Consider the following 19,010-nt stretch of genomic DNA (forward strand, 5'->3'; position numbering starts at 1 on the left):
GTAGTAGCAGGTATCCGAGCAGGTCTCAAGGCTGTGTGGAACTAGATGGGATTAGAGAATTTTCCCCTCCAGTCCTCTCTGCTCCATGGAAAGATGTTTTTACTCCATGACAAGGATAAGTAAAGGGAGAGGTAATCCTGAACCACGGTTCTGAAGCTGTGCTGCCTCCCTCATGGAAGGGAGCAGAGCCGGACAGGCTGACCTGTTGTCCCCGGCGTCCTGGGACCTGAGGGCCTGCACCCTAAAGAAAATGTAAATGTAAAGCATCTGAAGGCTGACTGCTCTCTGAACTACTCAGAGATAATTCCCAAAGAGGTGTCACTGAGACAGTCAGGAACCAGCAAAGGATGTCCTAAACAAGAGACCAACCCTGAACTACTGCAACAGTGCAGAGCAACCAAGGACCAGAGTGGGAAAGAGGCATAAGGACAGCTCTGTGCACAGCCAGCACCCCCCAGGGCCTCAGGCAAGGATGGTGAACATCCCCATGAATGGGTCCAATCCGTTGGCTTCATGAACATGGACCCAGGCTAACAGTCCACCACACCAAACATGAGACATGAGCCTGGCTGACACAAATAGCCTGATGCCCCAGGCACTGCTCCTCAGGTACCCACAGATAACCACCCAAGCAGATGGTGGTGGTTCCTATCACTCAGCTGGCTGCCTCCTCCCCTTCTCAGACTTGCCTGCTCTAGGAGACCTCCCAAACCCCTGGCCAGTTTCCCTGGCATCCCACACTAGACAGCATCACACCGCAGAGGAGCAGTAGCATCACTGTGGTCACCCTAAAGCAAAAGTGCGACTGTGCCCTTCGCCCATTTGCTCCTCATGGCACATCAGCTGCCCTGGCATCGCTCAGCCACTTGCTGGCAAATCTAAGGCAGCCCCACAGTTGGATGGCAAGGAGCATTTTAAAGTATATCAGCTTTTTTATTTGTCAGTGGCTTGCTATGCACATTAGGGCATAAAGGTTTTTATTTATTCCTGTTGTTGTAATGTTTATTCCCCAAACTCTTTCAATGGTGGGCTTTTGACAAAGTGTTTCCCCAGCAGTGGGAACTACATATACAGCACAAAGCAAACACTTGCAAGATAAACATCCTTCACATCCCATGCTGGTCCTAACCCCTCGGAGCTTGCCGTTACCTCCCTTGGAGCAATTCAGCACAACTTAATCAAAGTTAAAAATGATACTGTGTGATTTTATTTTTTGTACTTGCTCAGCGAGGTTTTATTGGCAGCTGCTGCCAGGATCTGGGACGCTGCCAAATTTCCTGGTTATATTGCTCCAGTGTGGACAAACAAAGAAAGCCTATTTAAAGTTTCTTGGACACGAATAAGGTAAAAACATAATAAAATAAGAAACAATGTGTAATTATTTGTTTCCTTTATGAATGGCCTCCTTTGGAGTCCTTTGAAATCAGTTCTGGCTTCCACCTACAAAAGTCACCCAAGTGAATTATTTAATATTAATAGACATTCCTGAACCAGAATGTTACAACCAGAGGCACAAAATCCAGGGGAAAAAGGCTATTTGCCTTTGCCTTTTGTACTACATTTCCTGAGCATAACAACAACTTTAGCTCCTTGCCTTTCTCAGTAACGTTTGTTGCTTCTAATCACGACTCAAATCAATTTTATATTTAAATTATTTAAGCTCAATAATATTAATTAAGAATTTTATATTAATTAAAGATTAATGCTCCCATCAACAGTATCTGCCTTCAGGTATATGCATTGATCTCCTGACCTTTGATGTTTCTGCATCAGGGCTTCCACCTTCTCATGCTATTCTGCAGGCAATCATTGCTCATGCGTGACACTGACAGCCTTGTCACCATGTTAAGGTCACTGCTATTGCACTGGATCCTTCAACGGTTAAGAAGTCAGAAAAACAAACGGCACTGCTGAATGTACAGTCTGAAATTCATCCTTTTGCACTGAGCACCCTCTCACCCAAAGCCTGCGTTAGAGGGAGAGAGGTGCAGAGAGGACAGGAGAGCAGGAGAAGGAGAGGGAGAAGCAGGGAAAGAGGCAGAAAGGGAGAAGAGAAGGAGAAGGGAAAGGCAGAGGAAAATCTCTCCCTGTTTGACAAGGCTATTTGGCAGTATTTTGGAGCCAAAGTGCCTCCTGTCAACACACACAATGTGCTTTTGAAAAAGCAGAAGCGTACATGCAGTTCCTTGGCAATTGGAAATAAGAGTCAATATACAGACAAACAGGTTTTGGAGCATATGTTTTTCGAACTCCCAAGAAACTGCAGATTATCCGGGCTTTTTTTCAGGTTGCCTCCAATTTATTATGCAGAGTCACTCGCTGGTGTGCACAGAGTCATAATAAGCATAAGAAAAAACCCTCACCCTCTCTTCCCAGCAGAAAAGTCTGACAGCCAAAAAGGGCTAAAAAAAAAAAAAAAGCTTCTCATTTCCTCAACAGTGGCTGCAAAAAGGAGATTAGAGAGGAAATAAAAACCCTGTTTTCCTTCTCCCTCCCAATCAGCAAGTTTTAGTCTGAGAGTGCCTCTTAAAACTCATTTAAGAAGCTTAAGAATTCCAAGTCTAAGTAAAATTCAGGTCATTTGCAAGAATTTCTTGGGCTCAGGAAATATCTGAATTCCCACCTGTAACAGAAAGCAGGAGCTGAGATGTCTGCCAACCTTGCTAGACCACCTTCCCCACCTTTATAGAACCATTAGGCTGGGAAAGACCTCTAAGATCATCAAGTTCAACCCAGCTCAGCAAGTCCAGCTGCATTCAGGACTTGTGTCTGTTACCTGTGGACAGCAGACATGTCAGCCTGCCTGAGCTGGGAGCCACCTGCCAGAAACTGCCTTTGCCCATGGATACACCATGCACTTTGGGCCACCACAGGGACATCAGGATGCAGGCTGGAGACGACAGCACCTTGGACCCTTACTGCTGCTTTGGAATTTGGCTTCCTCCACTCTTGGAGAAAAAGGTACCACAGCACCTGTGATGTCTCTGCAAGGGACATGTCCCAAAACACACATGGCTCTATGGAGCCTTCCTGTGGCTCATAAAGATGTTGCCTCACCTAGCAAGGTGAGTTTGTTCACTCCATTTATTTCTGTGCAAGGAGGTGCTGGCTCTTTGTTGCTTTTGTCAGGATGGATGTGACTTGGCATAGGATGAAGGGAAAGAATTGAGACTTCAACCCATGAGCTCACGGCTCATGTGTCAGACCCTCAGCTAGGTAAGACCATTAGGAGTGAAAAGTCCTGGGAGTGTTCTGCAGACCTTTAACATGGCTCTAGCTTGCCAGTCTTTAAAAGTCACAGTCCTTAAAACCTACCAATTCCTTCTTGTAATTCATTCTCCACTCCTGCAGTGACCCATCAGTGGCTCTAGTGCAGGAGGATTTCTTGTGTCACCTCCTTAGTTCTCTTTGTAAAGGAGAGATTGTCTCTCCCCTGGCCTAAAAAGCAAGCTGAGAGTTGGAGGTGGTCTATTGATCCATCTGCAGAGCTGTGATGAGGGAGATGAAAAGGAAAGGCAATTTGCTGTGACATCAGCATCCCACACTGGAGAAGTGCATTTTGTGCTGGGGAAACATCTGGGACGCAGGTTAACTCAGCCAGAGGAAACGTTTGCTTCCACTGGAGTGACACCAGCTTGCTTCATCCATATATTTTTAAAGATTCCTTTAGAATCATAAGTTATACTAAAACGTATTTCAGAAATTGCAGCGGAGTGGAGCTCAGTGGTAGGGGTTCATCTCAACTCTGCCATCTTCCCACAGGCAAAGCACAGCATATAAAGGAGGAATAGGGCTCAGGTCTTCATCAGGAGTAGGTGCCTCATTCCCAACGAAATCCATGAGAATAACATGACTAAACCCCTTTGAGGATCTGACCTTATAGCACCAGGATATTTCTAGCTTCCCATGCATGAGTCATGCTGAAACATGCCTTGGATCTAGTTACCATTATTATTGAGATGATGCTGGTTTCTGCTGGTGCTAACCCAGTCCTGTAAGTTTTGCAGTGGGAATAAAACAGTCTTGGTTTCACCTTTTCTTATTTGCAGACCTCCACCAGCACACCAAACCAGGCGCGAACTAGTAACTGGAAAATCCAAACCCATTTGCAGCCTGTACTTACCCCAACCTTTTGCAAATCACAGGCTGAAAACTCATGCTGGCTCATTCTGCCCTATGTCCAACAGACAGCGTGCTGCCAGTGCCCTTCCATGAGCTCTGGGGTCTATCACAGCTCAGGGTGTGATAGAATTCAGGAATTCACAGCTCAGATCCCTTTCAGCATGCTTGTATGGACCTCGAGACAGGCTCACTGCTAACCCACGGATCCACAACCCCACCTGAGCCATACCAGAAGACCTGGAACTCGAACTGGCCCATCCAGTTAATTTTTCCTGCAATCTCTGGGTTAAAGCCCTTTCCTTTAAATTTTACTCATTGTTAATCAAACTAAAATCCAAGCTGCAGTTCGTTTTACTTGCAAGAATGTAAATGTAAATCCCTTTTATCCATTTTTTTAACATCCCCTGAATTTCACAGCCACAAATCACAGCAAAATCCAACCGAAAGATGCAGTCTGAAGTAATTACTTTGTTGGGTGCCAGGAGGATAAAGTTCCCATAAATAGTATTCCTTACAATGCTGAGAAACTGAATATCACTGTGAGCAAAGCAAGTAATTAAGTGCACAGCAGCTTCACACCTGGACAGGCAGTAGAGGTAGCCTAATTCCTTGTCTACAGCAATCAAGCTGCTTTGCTCCCTGTCCAACCACTTAAATCAGCTGAAAACCACCTGGCAGCCATACAAAGTGTTTTCTTGTCAGCGTATCAGGACTCTTGTTGAGCTGCAGCAGGACTTCTCTGAGCTGGTAAGCCCAGGGGGGCTGCAAGGGCCACTCCACGTCCCCGGCAGTGCAGGGAGTTGGTAGCTGAGACCAGGCTGCATGACAGGACCACTCCAGTTTTGTAATGAGACCTCTGAGATGAATCTGTCATCACCTGCTTGTGAACCACTCTCCTCTTCTCCACGACACATGGCTCAAGGCTGCTGGCTTTCAGCACGGGAAGATTTTGGGATATTGCCTGTAGGGCCAAGAAGCTTGGGCACCTGCACTCAGAAGACAGTTGGACTCTGACTCTAATTGCAAAGCAATAGAAGTTGCATGCCCATTTCTCACATATGACTTTGAAGATTTCTGAGTGACTTAAGCTTCTTGTGCAAGGGGGAATAGGTAATTCTCTGCAGCCAGCCTCATCCTCACAGATCCCCAACAAAGATACCAGGGACTACCAGCTCCAGGTCTGCATAACACTTGCCACAACAAGTGGCAGCTTGCCCAACTAGTGCTGGGATAAAAATGAATAGATGGATATTAAAAAGAAACCTTAGCTGTGCTTCCCAGCAGACATATGCACACATCATCTGCTGCTGATATCCTAGGAAGCTTTGATCAGAAAGCAAGGAGTGCAACCTATACAGAAATGTGTATACATACAGACACACCTATACCTATATATATAATAACTATGTGAACAGAAAAAGACAAATATTCTGCCAACATTTCCAACTGCAGTTCTTTTCCTGCTCAGGTTAGCATGGGTGCTCAGATTAGACCTAATTCCGGAAATTAAGATTAGGTACCCCTGACTCCAAAGGGTACGGGGAGACTCGTTACCTTCTAGATGAAACTCTCCCTTTCGAGGGCCAGCCAAACACAACCAATGTTCACTCTCAAGTACACACAGATCGTTCCTATTTTTTTTTCATGCAGTCTGAACAAACATAATATTCTCAGTCCATACCAAGGACATTTCATGGTACATTCACACTTGGTCCAGCTATTGATCAGTCACACACATTTCTCAGTCACCCCATTCCACATCACCAGCTGGTGTCACCACCAGCACCCCTCTTCGGCCTCTATACTCTGCCATTACCTAAGCCAAAAGAACAAGTGCTTTCCCAGGGCTCCTCAGATGGGCTTTATGGTAAAAGATGAGAGCAGCGCTCTGGGGAGTGAATTGCAGATCCCCAGCAGAAAAACTGACCCCAGGCTCCACCTCGCATACTTGTCACTGGAAGGACCTCAGGCACGAGAAAGAGGTTAAAACCATCCAGTGCTTGTGTTGAGTCACTCTACGCATTGACACGCCACAAGTTTGACCAATGGATTCATTGGTGCCAGAACAAACTGTGTGTGATAACGCACCAGCTGCTGCAGGCTCTGCAAGGGCCAGTCCTCAGGCACACCGATGAGGAGCTGCTGCCTCGCTCCCAGCACTGACTGCTCAGGATACCAACAGGGACCATCACTTAGAGACTCCTTACAAGCCCTCGTTTTACAGAAAACACGGGACTGTTTCCATTTTTGTTTGGAAGCAGCACATTTTTCTCATTGTAAATGGGTGATGTTTACGGCACTGTCTGGTCCAGAAGTACCATTGCACGTGAACAGAGACAGCTCCTACACTGCTTGTCGCAGGTAATGCAAAAAGTGCCAGATCATGTTAAATCAAGTTTCTATTTGGAAGGGGGAGTTCTTGTACATCAACTATATTAAAGAGTTAAATCCACAGCAAATCCTCCAGCCCTGATATCCCAGATTCCATTGGGACCAGATCTTGGCTGGATACTTCAGATTTGGGACCCAGATATAAGTTCCATTGTTTGAAAACAACTGCTGATCAAAACACTGTTTTGGAAAGGATTTTATTTATTTACAGAAATCTCCATAGAAACTGCAGCAGAGATTTTTCAACCAGATGTGATGCTTCATTGTTAATTAGTTCATCTATCAGAACAACGGCTTTCCTATCATGAGATCTGCGCAGCTAAAATTTGAAGTGCTAGCTCCAGGCTGCCCATCAGATGGAAAATATTAGTAACACACTCAGCTTTTGGAACTGAAAACCTTCAAGTGCATTGTGTAAAAGCAGCAGACACTGTTAATCTCTAGCCACCACTGTGGCAAGAGAGGGGCAGAGCACCAACGTGGTTTCTCCAAGAGCACACTACTACTCAGCACTCAGATCCCAGCACTCAAATTCAGCTCCCATCGCCTAGACCATTATACCCCGCAACGGACTAAACCCCATCTTTACTGCAAGATCCAATAAACAATATTATTGATTGATATTACAGATTGTGTCCAACGACTTTCTGCATCGGGGCTCTGGGGGCCATTAGTGAATAGCAGCAATAAAATCAGGGTGGCAGCAGATGATACTGTGATTGGGAAAACAAAGCAGCCATCACATCCCTGTCTCCTCGGCTTTGTTGAGCACAGTTTAGGAGCTAGGCTAAGGACCTATTTTTAGACCAGCATTTACCTCTTTTCCAACCCAAACATAGTTCTCCCTTGTAATACTAACCATGCTTTCAAACAGAACGGCTAATCGTGGTGCCATGATTATAAATAAAATTATCAGCTGTCAGGCTCCCACACAACTCCTCGGTGCAAGCTGGGATAACACGTGTCACTTGCCTCCCAAACACAGGCCAGTTGGCTTTGCTAATGGAAAGAAAGGCAGCGGATGGAGATTTAAACGCCAGAAGACAGACAAGCGGTGGAACTTTCTGCATGACAAAACGTTGCATAACTGACTGAAAAATGTTTGATTCCTGAGTCTACCATCCACTGCTGGTTTTTAGGTTTTTCTTCTTAATGGTACCTGCTCACTTAATCTAGGGATAAATTCTAGATAAGAAATTAATGGAAAACTTTTGGATTCCCTTACCACCTGGGCTTGACTGGCACCCTCCTGCACTCCAGGATGCACAGCCCATTCACACTGATCAACATGTGTTGCTTGGTCCCCAAAGACAGCATCACCTTTCTGTTAGCTTTGTTCTCTTTTTGGCTGGTGCATTCCCCAGAGGAAGTAATGGAGAACCAGCTTGAAGAACTTCTACAAAAGGAAAGGGGTTGGTTGAATTTGACAAGCACAATGTTTACTTCTGTTGGGACAGAGCGATATAAGCTCCTGCTTTGGAAAAAAATAATAAAAAAAGAAATAAAGACATGGCACTGCAGGGAATCTATTTCTTCGAGGCTCAAGTTAAATCAATGTAAAGCAATCTTATTTTCAAGACATTAAAAGAAATGAAAAAGCAAAAACTAAAGCAGTTAACTGGGCTCCAGTATGCAATATTGCTCAGCAAGCTTGGCAAACAAAGAAAAGTCTAAATGATTCATTACATAGCTCCATGTTATCCTGTACCATTACCCCAGAAGAGTCTGAAGCTGACCCTGGCATTGTACAAAAGGACTAGACACCAGGTTTGGGACTAAGGCAATATAGAAGTGATTATTGGAAGGGTTTGAAGATCTTCCCCACTACCAAGTCTTGCACTGCAAGTCTAAATAGATTTAAAGAGATGCGGGGAGGAAGATCTACATGTACTTTGTAGAGTAGGGTTGGTGGTTGGACTTGATGTTCTTGAAGGTCTTTTCCAACCTGAGTGATTCTATGATTCTGTGTTTGTGTCCCCAGTGGCTCTTTCCTCAAGCCTAATAAGCCAAACAACACATGTGAGCACACTTGATGCTCCGCTGCAGCCCACAAGTGCTAGCCCCATTAAACGGTCACAGGTGCTTCTGGGCCACCGAGACCCATCATACAAACATAATCAGACAAGCTGATCCTCAGCTTCATCGACTCCTGTAGTGCTTTGACAGGTGACACTAGCCAAGGGACTGCCCTCTCGCACACCAAGAGCCCGGAAAGACTCAGTGGAGATGGATGAAGTTACACCATAACCCTTCCCAAGGACAGCAGGACTTCACCACTGAGAAACTCTCTCTCAACAGAGAGAAAAATCACGGTCTGACACAGGTTCTGAGTCCGCAAACTACTAGAGAGACTTTCAAGACATCATTGGCAAAAACCTGACAGCGAATGCCAAAAAGCCAATGCCTGATGTAAACTGCAGTAATTTTACTGGCAACATCATCAAAAATAGGACAAAATTCACAAGGAATTTCCTTCCCCTTCACTCCTGCAGAGGGTTTAGTTTGTCTGCATTAGGCATGCTGGAAAGGAAAAGAAATCTGTAAAAAAGTAGATGCTGTGACCAATCCATTTGAAAAAAAGTCAAAACGACACAGGTCTTTCAAAACCATAAAAGGATTACTCATGTCATGATCCAATGACTTCTGAAAAGACTGAGAGCTCCTCATACAGCCAAAGACAGCATGCTGAAGTTAAATGCTTTATAAATTTGTTTTCTAATGGAAAAATAGTATTAATTTCCCTTTTCTGCTTTAAAATGCTCTGTTTTCTGGTTCAGGTAATAAATCCATCCTCCAACCTGAGGAAAAATAGGAGATGGTCCATTATTTCCCTGGTTTCCTTCTGTGCAATTTCAATTTTTACAACAGGGAAGGCATAAAGATGAGTTATACCTGCTTTGGAGGTCTAAATTGCAACCTTAGAAGTGAAGCTGCATGTTTAGGTGTCCAGCTGAAGCCACAGAGTTTGATTCAGCCCTTGCCTGGTCCCAGTTCCATCCAAAGATGACTCTTGAAATTCTCTCATGTCAAACTATGACATTTCTTTAATTACTCTGTGCTGTCAGAGCAGCGCAAAAAGACTGGAAAGTTGGTCAGAATCCAACCTACTGACTCTAGGATCAACCCAGAGGCATTCCCTGAATCCAGCAGGGTTTAAGCCATGGCTTCTGAACTAAAGTCTTTAACTGTGTGAGAGACTTAAGTCTGTGCTTGGACCATGACAGAATGTTCTGATGAAAATTTGTTTTGGTGGAACAGGACTGAAAATGGCTGGAAAGAAGGTGACTTTGGACCACGCAGGCAAGGCTACACAGTTATGTTTGCTTTGGAAGCCTCAGAGAAGAAAAAGTCCCATCACAAAAAGACTGACCAACATCAGTGCCGGTATATGGCACAGATTGCCTGCGTGGTAGTACGGTCAAGAAGAGTCCAAGGGCAGATGTGTATCCTCAAGACTTCCTGGAGAACCCAAGAAATGCCATGAAAAGGTGTTAAAAGCACAGACCTGTCAAAGACTTCGACATAAACACACAATACTGTTAGATCACGCAAGCAGGTTCAGTACCTTTGATCCACCCCGATCAGCTCTGAAATAAAATACATCCTCCCATATACTTGAACCAGGAACAGGCTGTCTGGAGGAAGAACAGACATTCTCCATTTGTACAGCACCTAGAAGTTGTTCATATAAATAATAAATAAAACAAAGTGAGCAGAGGCACCAAGCAGTATCAGTTTTCCCTCCTATTATCTGCTTGCAGAGAGGCCAATTCACATCAGATAAGGCTCAGTAAGCAAATGACAGTAAGGTAACAGACCAGGAAGCTTGATTTTTATCTCAGTAAGCATAGACTAACCAATCTCACTGAAACACACGTGTATTTTCAATACAACAGCTCACACAAGTTCATTAATGTGCATCTGGACACCTATATTGTATGCTGAAAAGGTGAATTCTTCTGAAAGGGACAGTCCAGCATTAGCATAACAAGAATGACTCTTTAAAATAAGGACAGGAACATTTAAACAATACTTCTCAACTAGGAATTACAAAGTACTAAATTCTTACTGATGGTGTGAGTGTTAGAAGCACTTGTACCTGCAGAGAAAAACAAGCCAGCCCTCCAGAGCAGTTTAAAAATGCAGAGCCCCCCAACCTTTGGCAAGCAAAATATAGTTATTCAAGCTGAAAGCTAGGCAATACCTTGAAGTGAAGCCTTGGGGACTGACACATTCAAAACCCGTTCACTCACACATTTCAGTGCCCAGGCATTTATAGCAATTGCTATTCCAGCTTTGGTTTTCACACACTGTCAGTGTTCTTGTAAGTACCGACACAATCAGCAAACAGGAGATCCTCAAGCAGATTGCACAGGCAGGGGTCACAGATTACAGGATTGCAGTGTGCTGTTATTCCACGTTACACTGAAGGGCAAGTAATTTCCATTATCTAATATCAACAGACAATAACTGGCCACACAAGGTGCAATTCCTGATAACATGTGCAACAACAGACCCAATGAGAACTGTCAAGCACCAACACTACCACAGCACCTGTATCTGGTACACTGGTCTCCAACGGACTTCTGCATCCACCTCCATCAGCAAATCAGGGACTACGATGTCTGTAAGGCTACTATATTCAAGCAACAGAACAAATAGGTTGAAAGTCTCTCCCCCCTTCACTCAGCAAGCTATTGGACCAGGGATATTCTGCATAAATACTAGAAAACCAGAGTGAATATCAGAAAGCCATTTTACCCTGAAAGAATAAAGGAAGGTTGGGGGTATGATGGTATTAAGTCAACAGTTGGACTTGATGCTCTCAGAGGCCTATTCTAACCTAATGATTCTGTAAGATCTCAGTGCTCCCTTACGCAGCAGTTGCCTAAAGGCACACACAGTGGTATAATACTCTGGCACCTGTAGCAAAGGCTCCAGGATAGCACTGTCACTGTTTACACGCAGGCCGCCAGCATAGATCGCTTTGCAGATCTTTATGCTTTCTTACAGGAATTTATCTGAACAATTGTCTTCTTTGCATTAAGTGCGACTAAAGAGAAGGACAATCTCCACCTCTGCGATGTGCTCAAGCACAGACCAGTCTACTACAGCAAATATTTCAAAGAGCAGCATCTACACCTTGTGGAAAGACTTCGCATTGCAGGCTTATTCCTAATGATGTGAGCTTATAAAGCTAATCCAAGTTCAGCTTTCTGTTAATCTAGCCGGGGATGCTGCTGAAACACTCTGCCCTTTTCTAGCCCTCTCTTTCTGCAAGATGTACAAAAGGAACTTGCACAGCACACTGATGCACTGCAAACCAGCAGTTTCATCCCGTCAACATGCTTTCCCCTAGACCAGTTTGTCTGGCTCATCACACCACTGAGATGATCCAACACCAGGAGAAAGAGCAGGCTGCATGCTCAACCTTATCTAACCCGAGGCTATATCAGCCTATAACCTCAACAGTCACTGAGGACTTCAATATAAATCAGTTTCCATAATTAAACACACACAGGTAAGGCAGTTCACAAGTTAGACCAAGTCAAGATTTCTCATCTATATGGTTAAGTCTACTTCAAAGCAACATTCCAAGACATAACTTCAGATAGCAGGGATTACTCAAGGCTAAGGCAGGGAGTAAACTTTGGTTTTGTACATGGTTTTATGATTTTTTTCCCCTCTGCTACCATCTGGCCCTTTCCTAAGCAGTAAGTTAAGGAAAACATACAGCAGAGCAATCTCCAGCAAGTAGGCATTCAATATTGTTGCTACTGATATCATATTGAGAGTTTCAGGTTAGCACAGAAATCACAAAGAAAACATCACATACCACAAACCTGAAGTGTGTTAATTAACTCTGTACCTGCTCTGCTCTACAGGGTGTTCCTACTATGCACAGTTGCTGATAAACATGACTATACTGATCAGCAGCTACCCAACCAAGCAGTAGACCCCAGATCTCCTAAGCACTGCCACTTTTTTCCACCCGCCCTGGCAGACTACCCTTACATACAAGGGAAGGGCTCCCAGTAGAGCTAAGAGCCCACCCAGCAGCAACAGCCCTTCTGAGAGGAAGATGCAGCTACTAGTCAGGTAAGTGAGGGAACGACCTCCCAGCAATACTGGAAATAAAAAGCTGTAGCTCGCAATGAGACAATGCTGTTAACATCTGTTGGGTAGCAACAGCTTATCTGAGATGTCTGCTGTTGCGCTAATTGAAGCTGACTTCATCATAACCTGTGACCTGCAGCCTGCGTCTCTCAAGGCTTCCCATTACAGGCAAGTGCCAGGGAGTTCGACTGGTGACTGGAAAGTCAATAGCATCAGACTAATTACATGAAAAAAAAATCCTGGAGATAAGAGAAGCAAGCAATCTGTCCCGCTATTCAGTACTCTGCTTAGCTGGTCTGCAGAAACAGAATCACTCCAGCTCCTCTTTAAAAAAAACACACCACGGTTTTTTACATCACTAAATACTTTATAGCATTTGTGATAGATCAGGTTTTATTACAATCTTGTGACTGCAACATTAAGTGAGATAGCAGGAAGAGCAAAATATAGACATGGCCCCTGCCAACCCTCACACCAGCCAAGCCAGGTCATGAGTACAGAACTTTGGTGTTCCCACACAGGGAAAAGACTGAAGGTGAAAAGATTTAAAAGTTCCTCCTTTGAGCAACACATGAAAGTGTTATGCAAGATGTTAACTACTGGAAGTGGCAACTGAACTTAAGTTTAATAACATTTCCTCCAAAAGATACAGCCAATAATATGCAAGACAAGCGCAAATCAAAAGTTTTATTCTTTCCCAACATACATAAAAGGAGCAAACAGACAAGACAGGAAAAGTCAGAGAGACTAGACATATTTACAAGATAGTTAAGCTGTCAAATTTTCTCCATCTTCAAGATCAAGTCATCACAGATTTTTGTTAGTTCATCATTTTCTTTAGTCTGTTGGAGACAAAAAAAAGAGTGAGTTTCAGGTATGCCTAAGCTATGTTACATCCATGTAGTGAGCTGACTCACAAGTCATGTTTGCCAACACGTGGAAAGTCCGTTTATATGCTAGTGACTCATGAAAATGTACTCTAAAGGACAGTCTACTGTGTAGAACATCACATGGCACCTGAGGAGCCTCAGGAAGTGAGCCAGAATCTACTGTGCTGCCTTTACTTCTTCCACAGACTTTCCCATAATACATGCAGACCAATTGATCTAGGGAACCAAGACTTTTCAGACTCAGAGTCTTTTTGCTAGATATACTGAAGTTTGAGATAGTGACAGCTCAAATTTTAATTTCACAAGACAGACACCTCTGTAGGATGATGCTTTGATACTTTCACTGACACAGGGCAATAATTTCCAGTTTGTATAATTCCTTATATGGTCAAACCATTTAAACACAAGTTCTTAATACAAAATGTTACTGCATTTATAACGGGAACAAAACTAGTTCTGTGTTAAACGGTTTGTCTCATCTCTCCAGTTACAGGCCTACTGTTTCCTCAGCTATGCAAACCTTAGCCATAAGCCTGAAGACTAACACCAACATGGGACTTTTCCCTAACAGGAACATGTCAGCGCTGTCTATTTTTGAGTCTCCAGTTCTAGCAAAGTTATAACCACGGTGCAGTAAAGCTAACAGCATGCATTTCCAGCAGTATGACCTTTAACCCTCAAAAAGCTTTTTCCTTTGAATGGTTCTAACACAGCAAACTCATGTGCTTTTACAAAACATTCTAAGACTTTTATCTATGTCATATGAAATAATATCAAACACAAGGATGAACGGCCTGAACAATATTGAAAGAGTTCAGTCAATATGAAATAAGTCTCTATTAGGGCTAATAGTTTACAAGTCATGTTTAATGAACAAGTCGAACCACACTGTTATTCAAGATTCATTCCCAGATTCTGCTCTAGGACATGTTTCAGTTTTAGATCACCATCTCCTTCAGCAGTTCAGATAACCTCCTGACACAGTAGCCTGCATGGATCACTTCTGCAACCCCCCTACAAGAACAAACCTTTTGCTCCAAAAAATTTAAATAGACAGATAAGTCTTTACATAATAGACTTGTGCCTCAAGCTTCAAATGTCTGTTTCCCAAAGACTGCTAGGACAGCAGCCAAAGCCAGCACAGTTAGCACAGCCATTTCCAGCACTGGTACAAGGTAGCTCTTGACCCAGTCTAAGGCAATAGCTTGAAGAGACTCACCCGTGGCATTCTGACTAACCTTTTGTTCAAGGCTCCTCTCTAAAGACTGGATCCTCATTTGTTCTTTGCGAAGACTAGCTTGTAGTGCTGCAGTCTCTGATTTAGCTTTGCTTCGTACCTGGGCAATTTCCTCATTTGCTCTGGAATGGAAGCAAGGTGGTGTTTACATTCCCTTCAGACAGCACAGCAAAACTGTTCACAGAATCACACCAGACACTTGTACTTTGGATTAATCCCCAAACTAAAAGTGTTTTAAGCCAAGTGTTGGTATTAATGAACCAGATTTTGCAGCAACTGTTGTATTTCACTCCCAGCACTTGGCTTCTTGACACAGTACTTACTGATGCAGCTTTTCTTCAGCATGTGCCTTTAGTGCTTGATACCTCTGCTCCTCTTTTTTAATTCTAGCCAGGTATTCTTCAGCACATTTTTTCAGAGCATCTTCATTCTGTCCCAAAACCAAGAAGCTTAGTTAGCTCTTTACATGCTAGTACATGGAAGAGTCTCTCCACTTCACAAACAGGCTATTTGACTACACTAAAGTGTCAGCATTTGCTCATTGGAATAACAGGAACAACTGTTAAGACCCACAGACCTACACAGGGACTAAAGCTCCCCCTTTCAACTCCCTTAACTTTGCAAACTAAGATTTATCCACCCCCTTTCCCTCCCAATATACTGTTTATTTAGCAGTAAATTTTACTAAAGGGGAAAGGTCACTGAAACTAAGATCACTAATCATTTGTGTGTGTTTTGTTGGGGTTTTTTAAAGCAGCTTTGTCTTAGCTTGTAATTGTCCTAAGAATAGCTAGAAGACCAATTGCTTCAGACAACCAACAGAAAGATTCAGGCTTTGGACCCTAATGTAAATGAATCCAACATTAACAGCAAGAAAGTTGCCCTAAAGGCACAGACATTATGACACCTTATCTATTATAGTGAGTTGGAACTGTTTGAAACAAGTGCTAAGACTCCCTACTAAATCCAGCTCTTGAATTTAGCAACTCTGTTTCCAAGTGATGCTTTAACTCTATGCTAAGGAAAGGGCTTCTGAATTTAAGGTGGTGAGATGGAAGGGACACAAGATGAAGGAAGCCTGACATGTTAGTAAAGCAGAAACTTAAGTCATTACACAGACATCATGCCTGTTTATCAAACTTAGACTACCATGAAACTTGTAACAGGCTAATTCTAAGCTTGAGTAAATAGGTGACATTAAAAAAGTGCCTTCAGATTATTTTTTTCAGTTATCCTTTAAACAGCAACTGAATCAATTTTTATGCATTTCATGCAATAAAACCCCATAGTTTATGCTCCTCGTTAGCTTCATTCCTCCAGTCTCTGAAGATGCTGCAGAATAAAGTCCTGACTTTACCAAGTTGGGTTTTCTTTAACCTAAAGAACACCCAATAAGCTATTATCACTTTTGACTTGTAATAGCAAATCCTCTTCAGCATCCATTCAACATGATGTAGGGGAAGCAAGCTGCCCTTACACAGCAGTTGCTACATGAAAGTCTCTCCCTATGCTTAACAGAAAAGTGACATGGCATGCAGCAAGAAGCAGCTCATTCTTCTGCTTGACAAAACTGGCTTCTAACAGGGAGATCATTACCATACTTTAAGCCAGCTACTAAATAGAACAAACCAGTAATTTTTCAAATATTTAAATAAACAACAACTTAACACCTGGTTTGACAGGTAGTGCCTATACTAGCTAATTGATGGCTGCTCTAGAAATTCATCATTTCCTCTCCAATAATTTTCATTCATCTTGGAAGGATATTATTTGCATTATAGCACCCTACCTTGCGGTAACCCTCTAGCACTTCTTTTTGTTTTTCAAATCGTTTGAAAAGTTCAGAGAAAGATTTCTCCATAGAGTTCAGATCTGAAATAACTTGTTGCTTCTCTTCCACAATCCTCTGCATTTCTTTCTTTGAACACTCCTTCTGCTTCTGAGCATCCTCTAAAGAAAGTGCAGTTAGAGTTACACTCATAGTTATTGCATTAGCATAAATCTAGTTCCATTGTATGGACAGATAACCCACACACCTTCAGTTCTTCCTCTTAAGCAAAAAAGGGTTTCATAATGTAGTCTCCTCTGAAAGGACACCATTCTTTGCTTTTAAGGAAGCAGTCATAGTCTCTTTATTTGCTACATACTACTCCACATCAGCACAAGGCCATTAAAGATCGATTATAAGGTGCTTGCCCAAAGCATTGTTTCTCCTGCAATGTAGTCAAAACACTACACCCAAGTTTACCATAAGAGGAGCCTCAACTGTTGTGATAGGAACAAGGAATCAAAAAATATTTGTTTTCATTAAATATACACAATAGCTCCAAGACCTGGAGAAGACTGGGATAACAAGCCAAACTGGCATAGCAAACTTTCAGGACAAGTTTTTGGTAAGCGCACCCGAGCTGTGTTTCCCATAGGCTTAAAGAAGCATAGAAGAGCCAACATAATATTCAGTCTCCTTGAACTAAATTTAAGCAAGGCAGATTTGACTACTCAGCTTTGAACTAGGAGCCTATACAACAAGGGTTTCATTGAATGTCTCCCTAGCTTTGAAGCCACAAACTGGACTGAAGTAAAGGCCAGATCTGTCCAGCAAGAACTATTGACATCTTATTACTTAAATGAGGTCAGATAATAAACAGTTAAATACAAGGTGCAGACAACTGGATCTCCAACTTTAATAAACCAACATCTCACTCTCCACTGGAGAATAAGAAAGTTAGTTGTGTTCATGCCTGATTCAGGTAGTCATCACTACCTACTAAGTGATATCATGAATATGCCTAAAATTGTTACTCCAGCTATCTTGTCTGAAACCTTACACTCACCCTGGGAACTTGAAATATTAACACCACCGTAAGTGACAGTACCAACTTCAGTTAGTAACCTTAGACTAAGCATGCCCCACCCACCCCCAAGCCATTCAAAGTGTAAATACTTGGGACTTACCCATCATTTGTGTTATTGTACCTTCAAACTCAGCAACTATTTTTCTGAAAAAAAGCGTGACAAAAAATATTAAGTTAGAAAAAGCAGCTGGAGTAAATAAGTAGATAGAATAATCAGGACCGATTCATACCCCATTTCCTTGTATTCCATATGAAGCTTATCATACTTCTTTTTCCATTCCTGTGTCTCCAACTGTTTCTCCTGAACCTTTGATGGGAAAAGTAAAAGTTATGTCTTGCACAGGAAGAGATACAAGATTTGATACTCGGGAAAGCCTGAAGGACAGCTTAGGTATACTTACAACTTGATAGGGAGAAAAGTAACTTCTATCTGCTTAACAGAATAAAAATTAAGTATTTCATTACAAATTTGAGTAAAATAAGATGTAAAATAAGATGTAGGTTGATAATAGATTCTGCATATATGATTCCCACTCAATGTTACCAGTACCTCTTCAAATGGCAAGGTAAGAGCCAACTCCACCCACCTCTTGGCTACTCTCACTCATGTATGTAGATTGTTGTTCCTTGGCTAGTTATGTTCTCTCAAGTGACATACAATTCCCTTTTATTTACAAAGCAGATGAAAAAGCCACACAAATCTGCTAATCTTAACACAGGAAAGTGCAAAAACCAGAAGTCAATTTTAGTCAAGATCAAATTGCTGTTTGAAGTAATTTATATTCAACACTCAATGCTCCTGCTACCATGTTTCTGAATTCAAAGACACCTCAGTTCATTTAAAAATAACAATACCTATTCCCCACCAGCTGACTTAAAGCAGAGCTCACAGTAACAGTATAAAGCAGTATAAGCACTCTTGGCTGAATGCTTTGTGCAAACTCCATAAACTTAATCTTGTCCTGGAGCTTCTATAAGGAACTGTTACACCAATAGTTGACTGCAGTGTGGGAGGCCCTCAATGACAACAGACACCCAAAAACAGATGAAATGACCTGGAATTTTAAAATGAGAGAAGGTGAGAGCACATTACTGCTGATTTCCCTTCAAAAGTGCACAGTACACTATAGGACACTGATTTTCAGTATTTGTTTTACAGTAAACTCATTTTAAATGTATTGTAATACTTCAGACTACAGGAAGTGGGGCACAAGTGAAAACAAGAATGTACCAAAATATAAAAAGTGAACAATGGTTAGGCTAGAAACAAGTGTTACAAAAGCAGTAGCATGTGAAGATGAAAACTAGTCAGAAACTTTCATCTGCAAATTCAGAAATGGTTCAGTAGACCAAAAAAAACATGCTTCCATGAAGTGCTGTATTTGCCTAGAAGGAAGA

The 19,010-nt window shown here is 42.5% G+C and overlaps 1 protein-coding gene across 6 annotated transcripts in view; it reads right to left on the reverse strand.

Moving 5' to 3' along the window:
• Positions 1-19,010, reverse strand: part of TACC3 (transforming acidic coiled-coil containing protein 3) — a 34,460-nt gene that overhangs the window by 5,163 nt on the left and 10,287 nt on the right. For 4 of the 6 annotated variants that reach the window (XM_086464919.1, XM_086464916.1, XM_086464915.1 and 1 more), the window contains exons 10-16: positions 17,843-17,919; positions 17,713-17,756; positions 16,547-16,707; positions 15,081-15,187; positions 14,759-14,879; positions 13,392-13,472; positions 10,079-10,185 (exon numbers count right to left, since the gene is read on the reverse strand). In XM_086464919.1, coding sequence (XP_086321045.1) covers positions 13,407-13,472; positions 14,759-14,879; positions 15,081-15,187; positions 16,547-16,707; positions 17,713-17,756; positions 17,843-17,919 — 576 coding nt within the window. In that variant the 3' untranslated portion in view covers positions 10,079-10,185; positions 13,392-13,406. Of the gene's footprint in view, positions 1-10,041; positions 10,186-13,303; positions 13,473-14,758; positions 14,880-15,080; positions 15,188-16,546; positions 16,708-17,712; positions 17,757-17,842; positions 17,920-19,010 lie in introns of those variants that run through there. The other 2 variants (XM_086464918.1, XM_086464914.1) reach the window with 2 other exon arrangements.

The sequence above is a fragment of the Leptosomus discolor genome, chromosome 4 (genome assembly GCF_034619465.1).
Source record: "Leptosomus discolor isolate bLepDis1 chromosome 4, bLepDis1.hap2, whole genome shotgun sequence".
Lineage (NCBI taxonomy): Eukaryota > Metazoa > Chordata > Aves > Leptosomiformes > Leptosomidae > Leptosomus > Leptosomus discolor.